The sequence below is a fragment of the Entelurus aequoreus genome, linkage group LG13 (assembly GCF_033978785.1).
Source record: "Entelurus aequoreus isolate RoL-2023_Sb linkage group LG13, RoL_Eaeq_v1.1, whole genome shotgun sequence".
In the NCBI taxonomy this organism is placed as follows: domain Eukaryota; kingdom Metazoa; phylum Chordata; class Actinopteri; order Syngnathiformes; family Syngnathidae; genus Entelurus; species Entelurus aequoreus.
The window spans coordinates 56,241,658-56,256,958 of NC_084743.1; the positions used below are offsets into that span (position 1 = coordinate 56,241,658).

The 15,301-nt window shown below is 38.4% G+C and overlaps 1 protein-coding gene across 2 annotated transcripts in view; it reads right to left on the reverse strand.

The window, feature by feature from the left end:
* The window catches only part of LOC133663526 (immunoglobulin superfamily member 11-like), a 321,885-nt gene that overhangs the window by 230,200 nt on the left and 76,384 nt on the right, over positions 1 to 15,301 (reverse strand). Inside the window, exon 2 of one of the 2 annotated variants that reach the window (XM_062068056.1) lies at positions 8,099 to 8,128. The exons of the other annotated variant lie outside the window; for it this stretch is intronic. Within the exon in view, the coding sequence (XP_061924040.1) occupies positions 8,099 to 8,128 (30 nt within the window). The remainder of the gene's footprint in view (positions 1 to 8,098; positions 8,129 to 15,301) is intronic. 2 annotated transcript variants of the gene reach the window in all.

A 15,301-nucleotide genomic window follows, 5' to 3' on the forward strand; every position in this document is an offset into this window, starting at 1 on the left:
TTGTCTTTGAGATTCCAAATGTGTTTGCTGAGTTCTGTAGTGTTCCGCAGGCTTATATGCGTATATGCCAAATCTTCAAAGAGAACGGTCTACGGATCACAATTGAAGCCAACAAGCAAACCGTCAACTTCCTCGACGTCACTTTCAACCTGAGGAATAACAGCTACCAACCATTCACGAAACCCAACACAACACTCCAATACGTGCACCATGACAGCAACCACCCACCCACCACCACGAAAAGAATACCTACCGGAATTAATAAAAGACTATCGATGCTGTCATCTAGCAAAGCTGAATTCGACAAAGCAACCCCCCCGTACCAAAAAGCACTTGATGAATGCGGATACAACTTCACCCTCACCTACGAACCCACGCCAGGAAACCAACCAAAAAGGAGCAGAAAACGAAACAACATTATCTGGTACAACCCCCCATACAGCAAAAACGTCTCAACTAATATTGGCCACAAATTCCTCACCCTGATCGACAAACACTTCCCCAAAGGCAACACCCTAAGAAAAGTATTCAACAAGAACAACATTAAATTGAGCTACAGCTGCATGAACAACATGCAGCAAATAATTTCAAACCACAATAAAGCAATTGATAAGGAGCCGCCCACCACCAGGCAGAACGACTCCAAAACCGACAAAAACTGCAACTGCCGCAAGAAACCTGATTGCCCTCTCAACGGGGGGTGCTTACAATCATCAGTTGTTTACCAAGCAAAGGTAATACGCAAGGACATTAACACATCCGACACATACGTAGGATTAACTGAGGGAGAATTCAAAACCAGATGGAACAATCACAAGGCTTCTTTCAGATGCAAAAGCCTGCGGAACACTACAGAACTCAGCAAACACATTTGGAATCTCAAAGACAATAATGTTGAATACTCAATAACATGGCAAATTCTTGCATCCAGCACACCTTACAACAGTGGTAACAAAAGATGCAACCTATGCTTAAAAGAGAAACTGTTTATCATATACCGCCCAGAGTTGTCATCCCTCAACAAGCGCAGCGAAATTGTATCAGCATGCCGTCACAGAAGGAAACACCTCCTAGGTAACACATGAGTCAATCACCACGCCCCCACGCCTGCCTGTACCCACCCACTCTGTGCCCTATATAAACCATGGTATGTGAATGCTTCCATTAAAATCTCCTGAGGATTGAGGAAATCCCTCATGAAACAGGCCTGTAGAGATGAAATAGTCTTGTGATTTTTTCCCACACATACATATTACGCTCTACCACGGTATCGAGCACTATTTTTTGGATAATCTAATTAAGACATATATATATATATATATATATATATATATATATATATATATATATATATATATATATATATATATATATATATATATATATATATATATATATATATATTATTTTGCATAATATTGTGAAACAAAACGCCAGATAATATGTAATATGTCTTACCTTATACACACACCGTAATAATACTCGTATGTTGAAGCTTCATAGCTTACCAAAGTCGTACTAAAACATTCTGATAGATTTTTGAGCGCCGTGTGTAATGTTCTATATTTTCAATGGAACATATAAAATGTTGGTGTTGTTTACTTGAGTCATATTGCCATCATAGTGCAGTCTACACGTATCTCTTATGTTTGACTGCCATCTACTGGTTTATTGTTTATTGTTTTTTGATTGGATCCCCATTAGCTGACGCCAAGGCGACTGCTAGTCTTCCTGGGGTCCATATAGGAGCATACAAAATAAAAATACAAAGAATACATGCATTACCAAACATTATACAAAGGAAAAATACAACATAAGATAAAAAAGCTAGTTAAACCCAATATTAAAAATTCACGTCATGTGGGCAGCACTTATCATTACACCATGTACCAAATAAAATTGCTTCGAGGTCGGTAAGCAAAACCAGAATTATTCTGTACATTAGGCGCACCGGGTTATAAGGCGCACTGTCAAGTTTTGAGGGGGAAAAAATGATTTTAAGTGCGCCTTATAGTCCAGAAAATACGGTACACATGAAAAATACATCATGCAAATTCGAAGATGTCCCCCTTGCAACTCACTACCACAAATAAGTTAAAGTTAAAGTTAAAGTACCAATGATTGTCACACACACACTAGGTGTGGTGAAATTTGTCCTCTGCATTTGACTAATAGATCGCAGTCCTGTGAGAAAGACGCAAACGTCATGGGGGATTATGTCACTAAGTGGTGCAAATTTAGCCTCGTGAAATTCGGTCAAAGAGCCGTTTCAAAAATTCTGCTTTTATGAAGATTAAAATGCGTAAACAAGTGTAAAAAAAAATAAAAAATTCAGGACATTTCCAAACGACGCACTTGATTTAAAGGCCTACTGAAATGAATTGTTTTTATTTAAACGGGGATAGCAGATCCATTCTATGTGTCATACTTGATCATTTCGCGATATTGCCATATTTTTGCTGAAAGGATTTAGTAGAGAACATCGACGATAAAGTTCGCAACTTTTGGTCGCTGATAAAAAAAAGCCTTGCCTGTACCGGAAGTAGCGTGACGTCACAGGTTGAAAGGCTCCTCACATTTCCCCACTGTTTACACCAGCAGCGAGAGCGATTTGGACCGAGAAAGCGACGATTATCCCATTAATTTGAGCGAGGATGAAGGATTCGTGGATGAGGAACGTGAGAGTGAAGGACTAGAGTGCAGTGCAGGACACATCTTTTTTCGCTCTGACCGTAATTTAGGTACAAGATGGCTCATTGGATTCCACACTCTCTCCTTTTTCTATTGTGGATCACGGATTTGTATTTTAAACCACCTCGGATACTATATCCTCTTGAAAATGAGAGTCGAGAACGCGTAATGGACATTCACAGTGACTTTTATCTCCACGACAATACATCGGCGAAGCACTTTAGCTACGGAGCTAACGTAATAGCATCCGGCTTAACTGCAGATAGAAACAAAAGAAATAAACCCCTGACTGGAAGGATAGATAGAAAATCAACAATACTATTAAACCATGGACATGTAAATACGCGGTTAATGCTTTCCTGCCTGGCGAAGCCCTAACAATGCTGTTGCTAACGACGCCATTGAAGCTAACTTAGCAAAGGGACCTCACAGAGCTATGCTAAAAACATTAGCTATCCACCTACGCCAGCCAGCCCTCATCTGCTCATCAACACCCGTGCTCACCTGCGTTCCAGCGATCGACGGCGCGACGAAGGACTTCACCCGATCATCCGTGCGGTCGGCGGCTAGCGTCGGATAGCGCGTCTGCTATCCAAGTCAAAGTCCTCCTGGTTGTGTTGCTGCAGCCAGCCGCTAATACACCGATCCCACCTACAACTTTCTTCTTTGCAGTCTTCATTGTTCATTAAACAAATTGCAAAAGATTCACCAACACAGATGTCCAGAATACTGTGGAATTTTGCGATGAAAACCGAGCTTTTTGTATTGGATACAATGTGTCCGAATAGTTCCGTTTCAACGATTGACGTCACGCGCATACGTCATCATACATAGACGTTTTCAACCGGAAGTTTAGCGGGAAATTTAAAATTGCACTTTATAAGTTAACCCGGCCATATTGGCATGTGTTGCGATGTTAAGATTTCATCATTGATATATACACCATCAGATTGCGTGGTCGGTAGTAGTGGCTTTCAGTAGGCCTTTAATATCAAATATCGTACACTGAACTTTTTTTCCCCTTCAAAGTCGATCACAATTTTTCAACAAGCTTCTATTTTTAAACTCTCCTCACGAACAATAAGAGCCATCACTTCCTCCTTCTGCTGCTCTCTTTTACTTCCTAATTTCCCCACCCATCCATTGCCGTCAGATCATAGTATGTGAACTCTCATTACAGGGGTGTTAATAGACTCTTGAGCGCCGAGATCCTCTTTATTATCCGCCGACCGCCGACTACATTTCTAAGCTGATTAGCCGGAGCTGTCTATTCAGCATTTCAATTACGAATCAACCAGCGAATTTTCCAATAGTCAAGCGCACTTAATGCCTTATTATACATTGCTGACATTCTTCGAGCATGTCATAATGTTCAAATACTTTAATCCTCGAAAAAAAACCAAGGACGGAGGATCTGCAGAATAATGACATCACGGCAGACTGAGGCTGGGAGGGAAATGGCAGAAGTAGCTATTAACAGCAATTGATGGCAGTTTGGAGCAGGCGTGCAGTTTTAGTATAAATGGAACAGCTGGCAATCATGGGAAGAAATGACGCACATGACTTGGCGAAGGAGGTCGAGCTCATTGCTGTGTGTGACCCGGTGTGCATGTTGCCTGATTTTTTTTCTGATGTCATTTGCATATCAGCCAAAAAATATGACGATCTCTGGGTATTATCAGCACTGTATCTGTTTAAAGTCTCCAGCTTTATCAAATACCCACTCGCTGTGTTTCTGTCCGTCTCCCTTTCACACTCACTAATCCATTTTGGTCATTGATAATCCTGCAACTGTATTGCGCTGATGCTGGAAAAAAACCTAAACCGCGAACATGCGTGGCGACCACGTCAGACGTGACGACGTCATTGCGGTTCGTATTTTGGAGCCTGTGATCTTTTTATCACTTGTATTTGTCATTTGGTGCCACGGTCAGAGAGGATGGCAGCAAAAGAAAGGAAGCATTCACGCGAAACGAGTGGAAAAAAATAATAAATCAACTGGGGACTTTCCACTAAACCTTCACATTTTTTAACAGTTTTAAAAAAAAACATAAAAAGGGTTGTTTTTGTGTGGATTGTTTGTAGTTGTACTTTGTGTATTTGATGTTGCTGTAGTTACATAGACGTTAATGTTTCAGGGCAATACTAGGGAACAATTGAATCTCTTCAAATCTTATTTTTGGCAGCAGTTTTGCAGCAAATCCTCTGTAAGGACAGGTACCTTTCTCATTTGAACTGATACGGTACCATTTCCCGGTACCTAGGAATCGAAACCGGTACCAGTTTGTGTGTGTGTTAATGTGGTAATACAGGTTAAGTGCACAAACAATCGCTCAAAATGCTTGACCGAAAACCACAACATCACCATCACTGATTAGTAGAGATGTCCGATAATATCGGACTGCCGATATTATCGGCCGATAAATGCTTTAAAATGTAATATCGGAAATTATCGGTATCGGTTTCAAAAAGTAAAATTTATGACTAAAACGCCGCTGTACGGAGTGGTACACGGACGGACGTAGGGAGAAGTACAGAGCGCCAATAAACCTTAAAGGCACTGCCTTTGTGTGCCGGTCCAATCACATAATACCTACGGCTTTTCACACACACAAGTGAATGCCAAGCATACTTGGTCAACAGCCATACAGGTCACACTGAGGGTGGCCGTATAAACAACTTTAACACTGTTACAAATATGCGCCACACTGTGAACCCACACCAAACAAGAATGACAAACACATTTCGGGAGAACATCCGCACCGTGACACAACATAAACACAACAGAACAAATATGCAGAACCCCTTGCAGCACTAACTCTTCCGGGACGCTACAATATACACCCCCCGCTAAACCCCCCCCCCCCACCCCACCCCCACCACCACCACCACCTCAACCCCGCCCACCTCAACCTCCTCAAGCATGTCCCAAATTCCAAGCTGCTGTTTTGAGGCATGTTAAAAAAAAATAATGCACTTTGTGACTTCAATAATAAATATGGCAGTGCCATGTTGGCATTTTTTTCCATGACTTGAGTTGATTTATTTTGGAAAACATTGTTACATTGTTTAATGCATCCAGCGGTTCATCACAACAGAATTAGGCATAACAATGTGTTCATTCCACGACTGTATATATCTGTATCGGTTGATATCGGAATCGGTAATTAAGAGTTGGACAATATCGGAATATCGGATATCGGCAAAAAAGCCATTATTGGATATCCCTACAAATAATACGTCAAAATATAGTTTTGAACATACTCCAGCTCCTATACTTACAAATAAAACATGCTTTAACAGCCGTATTTGATGCTCTCCGCTGTATACATTTATGCAGTGTTTAGTGACGCTCCTGACGACATAATAAACGTAAAAATATATGCAGAATTACCAAAAAAAGGTATTACACCAACAGTTACGGAGAAACTGAGACTTTAGTGTGAAGTATGTCAACTGTGGTGGCTGCCTCCAATTAATTGTTCATAATCCCTGCACTGTGTCTTTATTTTCATGACTATTTACATTGTAGATTGTCACTGAAGGCATCAAAACTATGAATGAACACATGTGGAGTTCTTCAAAATAGCCACCCTTTGCTCTGATGACTTTTTCGCACACTCTTGGCATTCTCTCCATGAGCTTCAAGAGGTAGTCACCTGAAACGGTTTCCGTTCACAGGTGTGCTTGAAGCTCACCGAGAGAATGCCAAGAGTGTGCAAAGCAGCAATCAGAGCAAAGGGTGGCTATTTTGAAGAAACTAGAATATAAAACATGTTTCCAGTTGTTTCACCCTTTTTTTGTTAAGTACATAACTCCACATGTGTTCATTTATAGTTTTGATGTCTTCACTGACAATCTACAATGTAAATAGTCATGAAAATAAAGAAAACGCATTGAATGAGGAGAAGGTGTGTCCAAACGTTTGGCCTGTACTGTATATATATATTAAATTATTATTATTATTATATATATATATATATATATACATATATATATATATATATATATATATATATATATATATATATATATATATATATATATATATATATATATATATATATATAAATAATTTACAAAAAAGTATATATATGTATATATATATATATATGTATATATATATATATATATATATATATATATATATATATATATATATATATATATATATATATATATATATATATATATATACATATATATATATATATAAATAAATATACATATACATATATATATATATATATATATATATATATATATATATATATATATATATATATATATATATATATATATATATATATATATATATATATATATATATATATGTATATATATATATATATATATATAACAACTCTAATCACAGAAGACCATCAGCAAACATAACTATTGTTATTGGAGCAAAAACTCCACCAAGTACTAGTAAGGTATTACCACGGGAACGCTTGTCAGAAGGAATTTAAATTCTTCTCCAATCAGCAGGTTTACACTACTGAGGAGTAATTTTCCCTGAGAAAACGGTGCAGCCTATACGCTTACTACGTGTACGAGAGGATTTTCTCTGTGAAGTCTGTGTTGAAACCCGGATTAGGAGTGTACAGGCTGTGGGGAGTCTGTACAGTTTGTGTGCTGGTATGAATCGAAAGAAGGCTCCAGACAAAGGTACTTAGAAGCAATTGTGTGTGCGGCACCACCCAAAGTGTTGGAAGTAAAGGAACAGAATGAGGTGCAAGGGTCTCATAAAAAGAAGGTGATGGAGACGCGTAGAACGGGGAGACGAGGCAGCTGCCAGATTGAGATTGAGTGGTATAAAATTGGTGGGCATGGTCTATAATTAAGGAGTGAATGGGAAGGAAAGTACGGGGCAAAAAAAGTGGAACTGCAGGAGAATATAAACAGTGAACAATATAAGACGAGGAGTTATAGAGCACTCAAACGTAGTAAAGGAGACAGCAGATGGTAGGGATTATTCTGGACTAAAATACTCTGGGCCCTACAGAGGGAAGGCCGCAGACATAAAACTAGTAGAGTCCATCTGCCGCAAATAGACCAAAAGAAGCTGCAGGTTCACAATTACCATAAAAGCAAAATAAAAAAAACAAGAATGCAATTTTGTAGCTCCTACTGTAATGTTGCAATACTTGCTAACACACATAAATAATACAAATAATAACATGCATTTGTACAGTATCTCTCTAGAAACACACAACACAGCATCAGCAGGTGCATGTTGGCATATTCTTAATGTGACTGTCAACATTAAACCTTTTCCAATTTATGTTTTACATGCAGTTATTTGTACGCTGATAACCCGAATGCCTGTTAATTGTGTCCAGACAAGAACGAGAAACAGGAGGCGGAGAAAAAAAAGTGCAGGTGTGCGTGTGTGTGTGATTACCTTTTCCAGTGTGTGTGCAAAACCATGAACCTGCGAAACAAAAGGACACGATAACATTACTGTGATTTTCTGACAACCCGTCATCTGCCACTACAGCGCCATTTCATTACAGTCAAATTCTTTATAAACAGAGGTTATTATAACGATGCATTTTCGAGACACCATACCATACCACAGTGTTGTTCAACCTTTTGTGAGCGGGGGCACATTTGTTTCATTGAAAAAAATCCCCAGGCACACCACTAGCAGAAAACATTAAAAAATTAAACTCAGCAGCCGATATTGACTATTAAAAGTCGTTCTCGCAATTATTGGATATGAATTCAAACCACAACTAGGCATGCATCACTATAGCTCTTGTCTCAAAGTAGGTGTACTGTCTCGCGACCTGTCACATCACGCCCTGACTTATTTGGAGTTTTTTGCTGTATTCCTGTGTGTAGTGTTTTAGTTCTTGTCTTGCGCTCCTATTTTGTTGTTGATTGTCATGTCATGTACGGATGTACTTTGTGGACGCCGTCTGCTCCACGCGCTGTAAGTCTTTGCTGTCGTCCAGCATTCTGTTTTTGTTTACTTTGCAGCCAGTTCAGTTTTAGTTTCGTTTTGCATAGCCATCCCTAAGCTCCAAGATGTTATTGCTTGTATGCATTTTGTGTGTGCGTTTTGACACACTCAACATCATACACCTCGGCTCTGTAGTCACCGCCGCAAAGCGGCACTCGGATGAAAGAACGGTACTGGTACTTTTTGATTAGTACCGGTTTACCGTGCAACCCTTGCATCAATGCGTATTTTAGGGAAAATTGTTGAAATAAATGTTTTTGCTGCTTGCGATAACCTTTATAATTTTGCACTTTTAACATGGCTTCATTGACATTTTTTCATTCATCTTCATTGACAGATCATGGCACCCACAGATCAACACAGCAGCCATGCGGAAACTATGTCTGCGTATTTATACTTCCGGGCACTCAATGCAGTCTTTGATAATTATTAACCATTAATTTAAGCAACATAAATTATATCAAAGCTTTTTTCTAATCAATGAATTGTTGCAGCCCTATTTGAATACCGTTCAGTATAGTAGTCTTATTCATGGTTTATGTGTATACTAGAGTTGTACAGTATACCGGTATTAGTATAGTACCGCGATACTAATGAATCATATTCGGTACTATACAGCCTCTGAAAAGTACCGGTTCACCCCCCATTGGTGGATCTACACCTAACATCCACTGTAATGATACCAAGTACAGGAGCGTATCTAGTCGATACAACTATAATTACATCGATTTTTTTTTTGATTTTTTTTTTTTTTGTCCTGCCCAGCTTCTCAGGCAAATCATATAGTAGCTGTAGACGCCCATATCGGCTGTTCAGATTTACTTTACAAAAGAGAAGTGTAGGATACTTCTCTTGTTGCCTTATTTGTATTTTGACTTTGTTAAATGTATTTATATTATCATTTGGTGCAGCCGGGTCGGAGCAGGAGGGGATAGAAAGAGAAAAAAAGGAAGATAGAGGGGGGAATTGTGGGGACAAGAGGGGGATTAGACAGAGAGGCAAAAACAACAAACACAACAACAACAACAACAACAACAGAGCAACATCAGCAAATACGACATGTACAAATATGATGGTAAAAGTAATAGCAAATAAGCAGTTAGCGAAAATAAAAAATAATACAGAAATGACAATGAGCATTATTACACTAAAAATGGAGCAATATGAATACCAATAGAAATAGTGCTATTGATAATAAATAATACCAATACTTTTCCTTTATTATCAACAATACAATTGTTCAAATGCAACAATACATATACGTAATCATAACTTGAGATACGAAAGAATGCAGAAAAATGGAGGGGAAGAAAGAAAAGCAACCTACATTAACCTTGTAGATTGTTATAGTAACAATAGGTTAAGCTTTGTCAGTGTGCCATGTGTTGTACCCAGTTTACCCTAGGGCAACAACGTTAATATATGTTTGATGAAACGTGATTATGTGCATGAGTGTATGTGTGCATATGTACTTGTATATGTACAGTATGTGTATATGTGTGCTTGTACAGTGAATGTAAATGTACAGTATGTCGTATATGTGTGTTTGTACAGTGAATGTATATGTACAGTATGTGTATATGTGTGTATGTACAGTGAATGTATATGTATAGAATGTGTATCGATATTTTTTTGTGTATCGATATTTTTTGGCATCACAACATCTTCTTTCGGTTTTTTATTTTATTTATATTATGTTTATAAACTCAGGAAAAATTTGTCCCTGGACACATGAGGACTTTGAATATGACCAATGTATGATCCTGTAACTACTTGGTATCGGATTGAGACCCAAATGTGTGGTATCATCCAAAACTAATGTAAAGTGTCCAAACAACAGAAGAATAAGTGATTATTACATTTTAACAGAAGTGTAGATAGAACATGTTAAAACAGAAAATAAGCAGATATTAACAGTAAATTAACAAGTAGATGAATAATTCATTTTCTACCACTTGTCCTTAATAATTTTGACAAAATAATAGAATGGAAAATGACACAATATGTTACTAATTAGGAGCCTTTGCTTGTGTACTTACTACTTACTACTAAAAGACAAGTTGTCTAGTATGTTCACTATTATATTTAAGGACAAACTTGCAATAAGAAACATATGTTTAATGTACCCTCAGATTTTTTGTTAAAATAAATACATTTTTGTGGTCCCAATTATTTAGAAAAGTATCGAAAAGTATCAAAGTATTTGTAGTACCGGTACCAAAATATTGGTATCGGGACAACACTAGTGTATACATTTACATCAATGGGGTGAGTTGGCACAATATCTGCCTGCGGATTGTGGTGGGCCGGTCTGGACCAAAAAGTATGTGGTCAAATTTTTGTCCCAGTCCACCATTATGTAAAACTGTGATTATTCTCTCTAAACCGTGTTCATGGGTGTCTACAACAAAAAAGGTGGTACCACTTGAATTTGTAATGATCTATTGGTATATAAATTACCTTTATTATGGAAGGGACGTCCTCTCAGTATGCAGTGCGGTGTGGCGACCAGCCCGAGTATAAGTGCATATAAAGTAAAGTACACATGTGAACCGCAGATGGAGTGAGTTAAACATCCATCAACAACATGAGCTTCTCACACATGCTTGGCTCCTGTCAGCAGCGTCTACCATTGCGCTTCTGTAATTGCCTATTGAGCCATGTCACTCACAACCTTTTCTGGTTCTTGTAGCTGGTAATTGTTCATTATTCAAGCCTGAGTGCTGGAATTTGAAGAGTTTCCGAGAATGCTGACTCTCTCTCACCAATTCTGATATTTAAAAGCAGGTAAAGTGGTGGACTTAACCCTTGTGTGGTGTTCGGGTCTGTGGGACCCGTTTTCATTTTTTATTAAAAGAAAAACCATACAATTAATACATTTTTTAAACTGAGTCTCACTGACTGGCTCATTTTCTGTGAAGAACATATATCAGAATACATATTTAATGACCACACACCCTACACCCCCCCCCCCCCCACTACACATCTCTATTACATATAAGATGTCCGGGTCCACTGGACCAGGGGCTAATAGAAGTGGGGAAATTGATGTTCTGTGTACCACACACACCCACACACACACACACACACACACACACATACACACACACACACAGCAGGCCTAGACAGGAGGAGGACAGCGTGTAGGTACACAGAACATCAGACGGTCAAATGTGCGAGAAATGAGAGCAGACAGTGTTAACAAACAATGTTGCAACCTTGTGTGAGAACCGCAGGTGCAGAAACACAAAAGAAGAATCCCTGTGGGATGCAGAAACTGGCAGAGAAATTTTCTGTGCAACGTTCATATTGTTGCTACTCAGCTAGCGTTTGTGGGTCTGATGGACCCGTTGCATTCTGTGGCTTTTAATGCCTCACAATCAAACACGTTTATGTTAAAATACTGAACAGACGTTTATTGGGATAAGGTAAATATCTGTTCAGTATTTTAACATAAAAGTGTTTGATTGTGAGGCATTAAAAGCCACAAAATGCAACGTGTCCATCAGACCCACAAACGCTGGCTGAGTAACAACAACTGAACAGATGTTTATTGAGATAAGGTAAACATCTGTTCAGTATTTTAACATAAAAGTGTTTGATTGTGAGGCATTAAATCCACAAAATGCAACGGGTCCATCAGACCCACAAACGCTGGCTGAGTAACAACAATATGAACATTACACAAGTGTTAATCTTACTTTGAAGTTGTTTGTAAACAATGTGTGCAGTGTAGGGATGTAACAATAAACGGTCAGAATGATATAACTCTTGACGGTTAGTATCACTCTTTTAAATCAAAATGATAAAAAAAAACGTGACTGATAACTGCACTTTGACAAACCCACAGACTGACTGGCGCCAGCTTAAATGCTAACATGAAAACAAGAGACATTAACGTCTTTCCCCTTTAAGAAACGACATACCCTCAATCTAAACTTACATAAACACATTACTGTCTGCACAACTAAGATATTCAATTGTGCACATTGAACCTACCAGCTGTACAGACTGATCCTTCTATACTCAGGGGAATACAAGACAAAAGTGTTTTTACGGTGTGTTCAAGGACCGCTGACGCCACAACGCCCAAATGAAATAATAAATGATTAAAACAATTTGTTTTAATAAATCCTAAAGCGCTACAGTACAAATAAATATTTAAATCAATAAGGTCTTAGCCATTAAAACAGATCAAATACTAGGACTAAAACACTAGCATGAAACTTAAGAAACACAAAACATGATAAATAGTGGGTTTTTAACAGTGTGAATTAATTTTAATTGTTTAAAAAAAATACCTGCTCAAAAGATTTTAGTGTGCAGTACTTTTTCAGCACAATACCACGAAAATAATGGTGACTGTGATCATTTTGGTCATGATAACCGTGGTATGACATGTTCATATCGTTACATCCCTCGCGCAGTGGTACATGTTTTCATAACTCCAGGTTTTAGTATGATTCGGTTTAAGACCATTTTTTTAACCAAAAAATATCACTCTGTTTTAAAGCACTGTTTCGGTTTTAGTACGAATAAACATATCTTAGCGATTTAGTCCCGCTGCCTTTTTTTTTTTTTTTTTAAGTACGGTTGCAAAATAACCCACCGTAGACCCGAATTAATATGTCCAGAGTCTCACTGCAAAAAGCACGCTGCTACGGTAAGTCTAGCCCAGGGGTGGGCAATTAATTTTTACCGGGGGCCGCATGAGCAACCCGAGCACTGCTGGAGGGCCACATCGACAATATTTCAATTAAATTTTGCTCAATATTATTTTTGATATATACCGTAAGATAAATAATAATAATTAATAATAATAGTAATACTTCAACATAGTGTGTGTAACAGCATTCCATGACTAATATAAATAAATTAACATTAATAATAAATGACAGTAAAATAAGCACACGTGTGACTGAGGAGTCATAGTGTAACTTTGTGTGGTGTTTGAGTTGTCCGACTTTTTGTGTGGCCGTAAACGCACCAGTGGTTTAGTGCTATGCGTGTTGGTGACAGATGACAAGTTGGTTTTGGCCTGGTTTGTACGGCAGAAAATGACTAGTTTTTCGAGATAGAAGTGTTTTACTCATGTTTTTGGTGTGGTTATGTCCGAATATAAACAGTTTTGCTTAATAAAGTGATCGATATAATTCCTGACCTCGAAGCATCTCAATAGACGTTACAATAATTGAACGGTGTTCAATTGAACGGTGTTGACGAACACCGTTAGGGCCGCTTGTTGTCACTGTCACTCAAAGTTGCATTGCAAAATTACATAGAAAAAATATGTTTATTTTGTTTAGAATTCAGATGGGATTTGATTTGGTGCGCGGCATATATTTGCTCCGCGCAGCAGACGCTTGAGCAGTGCGCAATTGCGCAGGCACGCACCTTAGAGGGAACGTTGCTTTGCAGTCCATGTCTTGTTGGAAACACGCCATTCTTCATCAACTTTTCTCTTTTTAGCGTCTCGGGTGTAAACCGTGCATCACTTGTCGCTGCATGTGCACCTTCACTCGCAGGTTACACACGGACACACGCCCATAAATGATACTTTTCAAAATAAAAGCAGCACAGTTGTACTGCGTGCACGACATAGATGTTTTTTCAACTTTATTTTTTAATTAATGATTGCAGCTGTTCACATTCACTCACAATCACGCACACGCATACGTCCACACGGAAGTAATACAAATAAAGATTTTCAAAACAAAAGCAGCACCGTTGTATTGCACACTCGACATAGATACTTTTTAAAATGTATTTTGTCATTTATAATTGGCCTCACGCGGGCCGTACAGGGACGCACAAAGGGCCAGATGTGGCCCGCGGGCCGCAGAATGCCCAGGTCTGGTCTAGCCCAATATGGCGCTTACCAGCTGCCCTGCGGTCTGGCGCATGTGTGTTTGCATCAGATGATGTAAACAAAGTCGAGCGAGCACAAAGTCGTTGTCCGTGCGGATACAAAAAGGATACATAAGGTTTGACAAACTATTGAATTCAAGCAATAAATCATAGTAAACTGCATTCTGTATAAAAAAGTGACATTTTTGGGTGTGTAGAACTTTGGATTTATAAAGTTTCCGATGGGAATAATTATTACGGTTATCATACGATTTTGCCTTCAGAACGGATTAACCCAGGAATCACTATATTATAATTTAACCAATCTGCAGCTTTCTACTCGATTGATTGATACAAGCAGTATGCTAATGATGAGAATTACTTTCCATGAGGTTAATGTAAGTCAATGTACTGTCCTCTGGAGTGATGGAAATATATTTGTGTTTGCATGTGGTATTGACTAGTTATCTGTTCCGACAGGGGACAGTTAATCAAATCCTTCCCTGGCAATCAGCACACAGTAATCATTGTGCATGAATGAAAGAGCACTCTGATTACAACCATTTATTTAATTATGTTGGGGAAATTTTGGGGATTATTTTGGACAATTACAATTTGTAATGTTTTACCTTTTCATCCCTCATGACCCCTACGGTAAAAAAAGAAAAAAGATTTAAAAAATAATCTTTTTCTACCTCTTTGCCAAGGAAGTATAATCAGATAGTAACTGGATGTAAGCCTTATTGATCCATGCCCGGCAGGCAGCCAATATCATCATTAATGCTGCCGTCA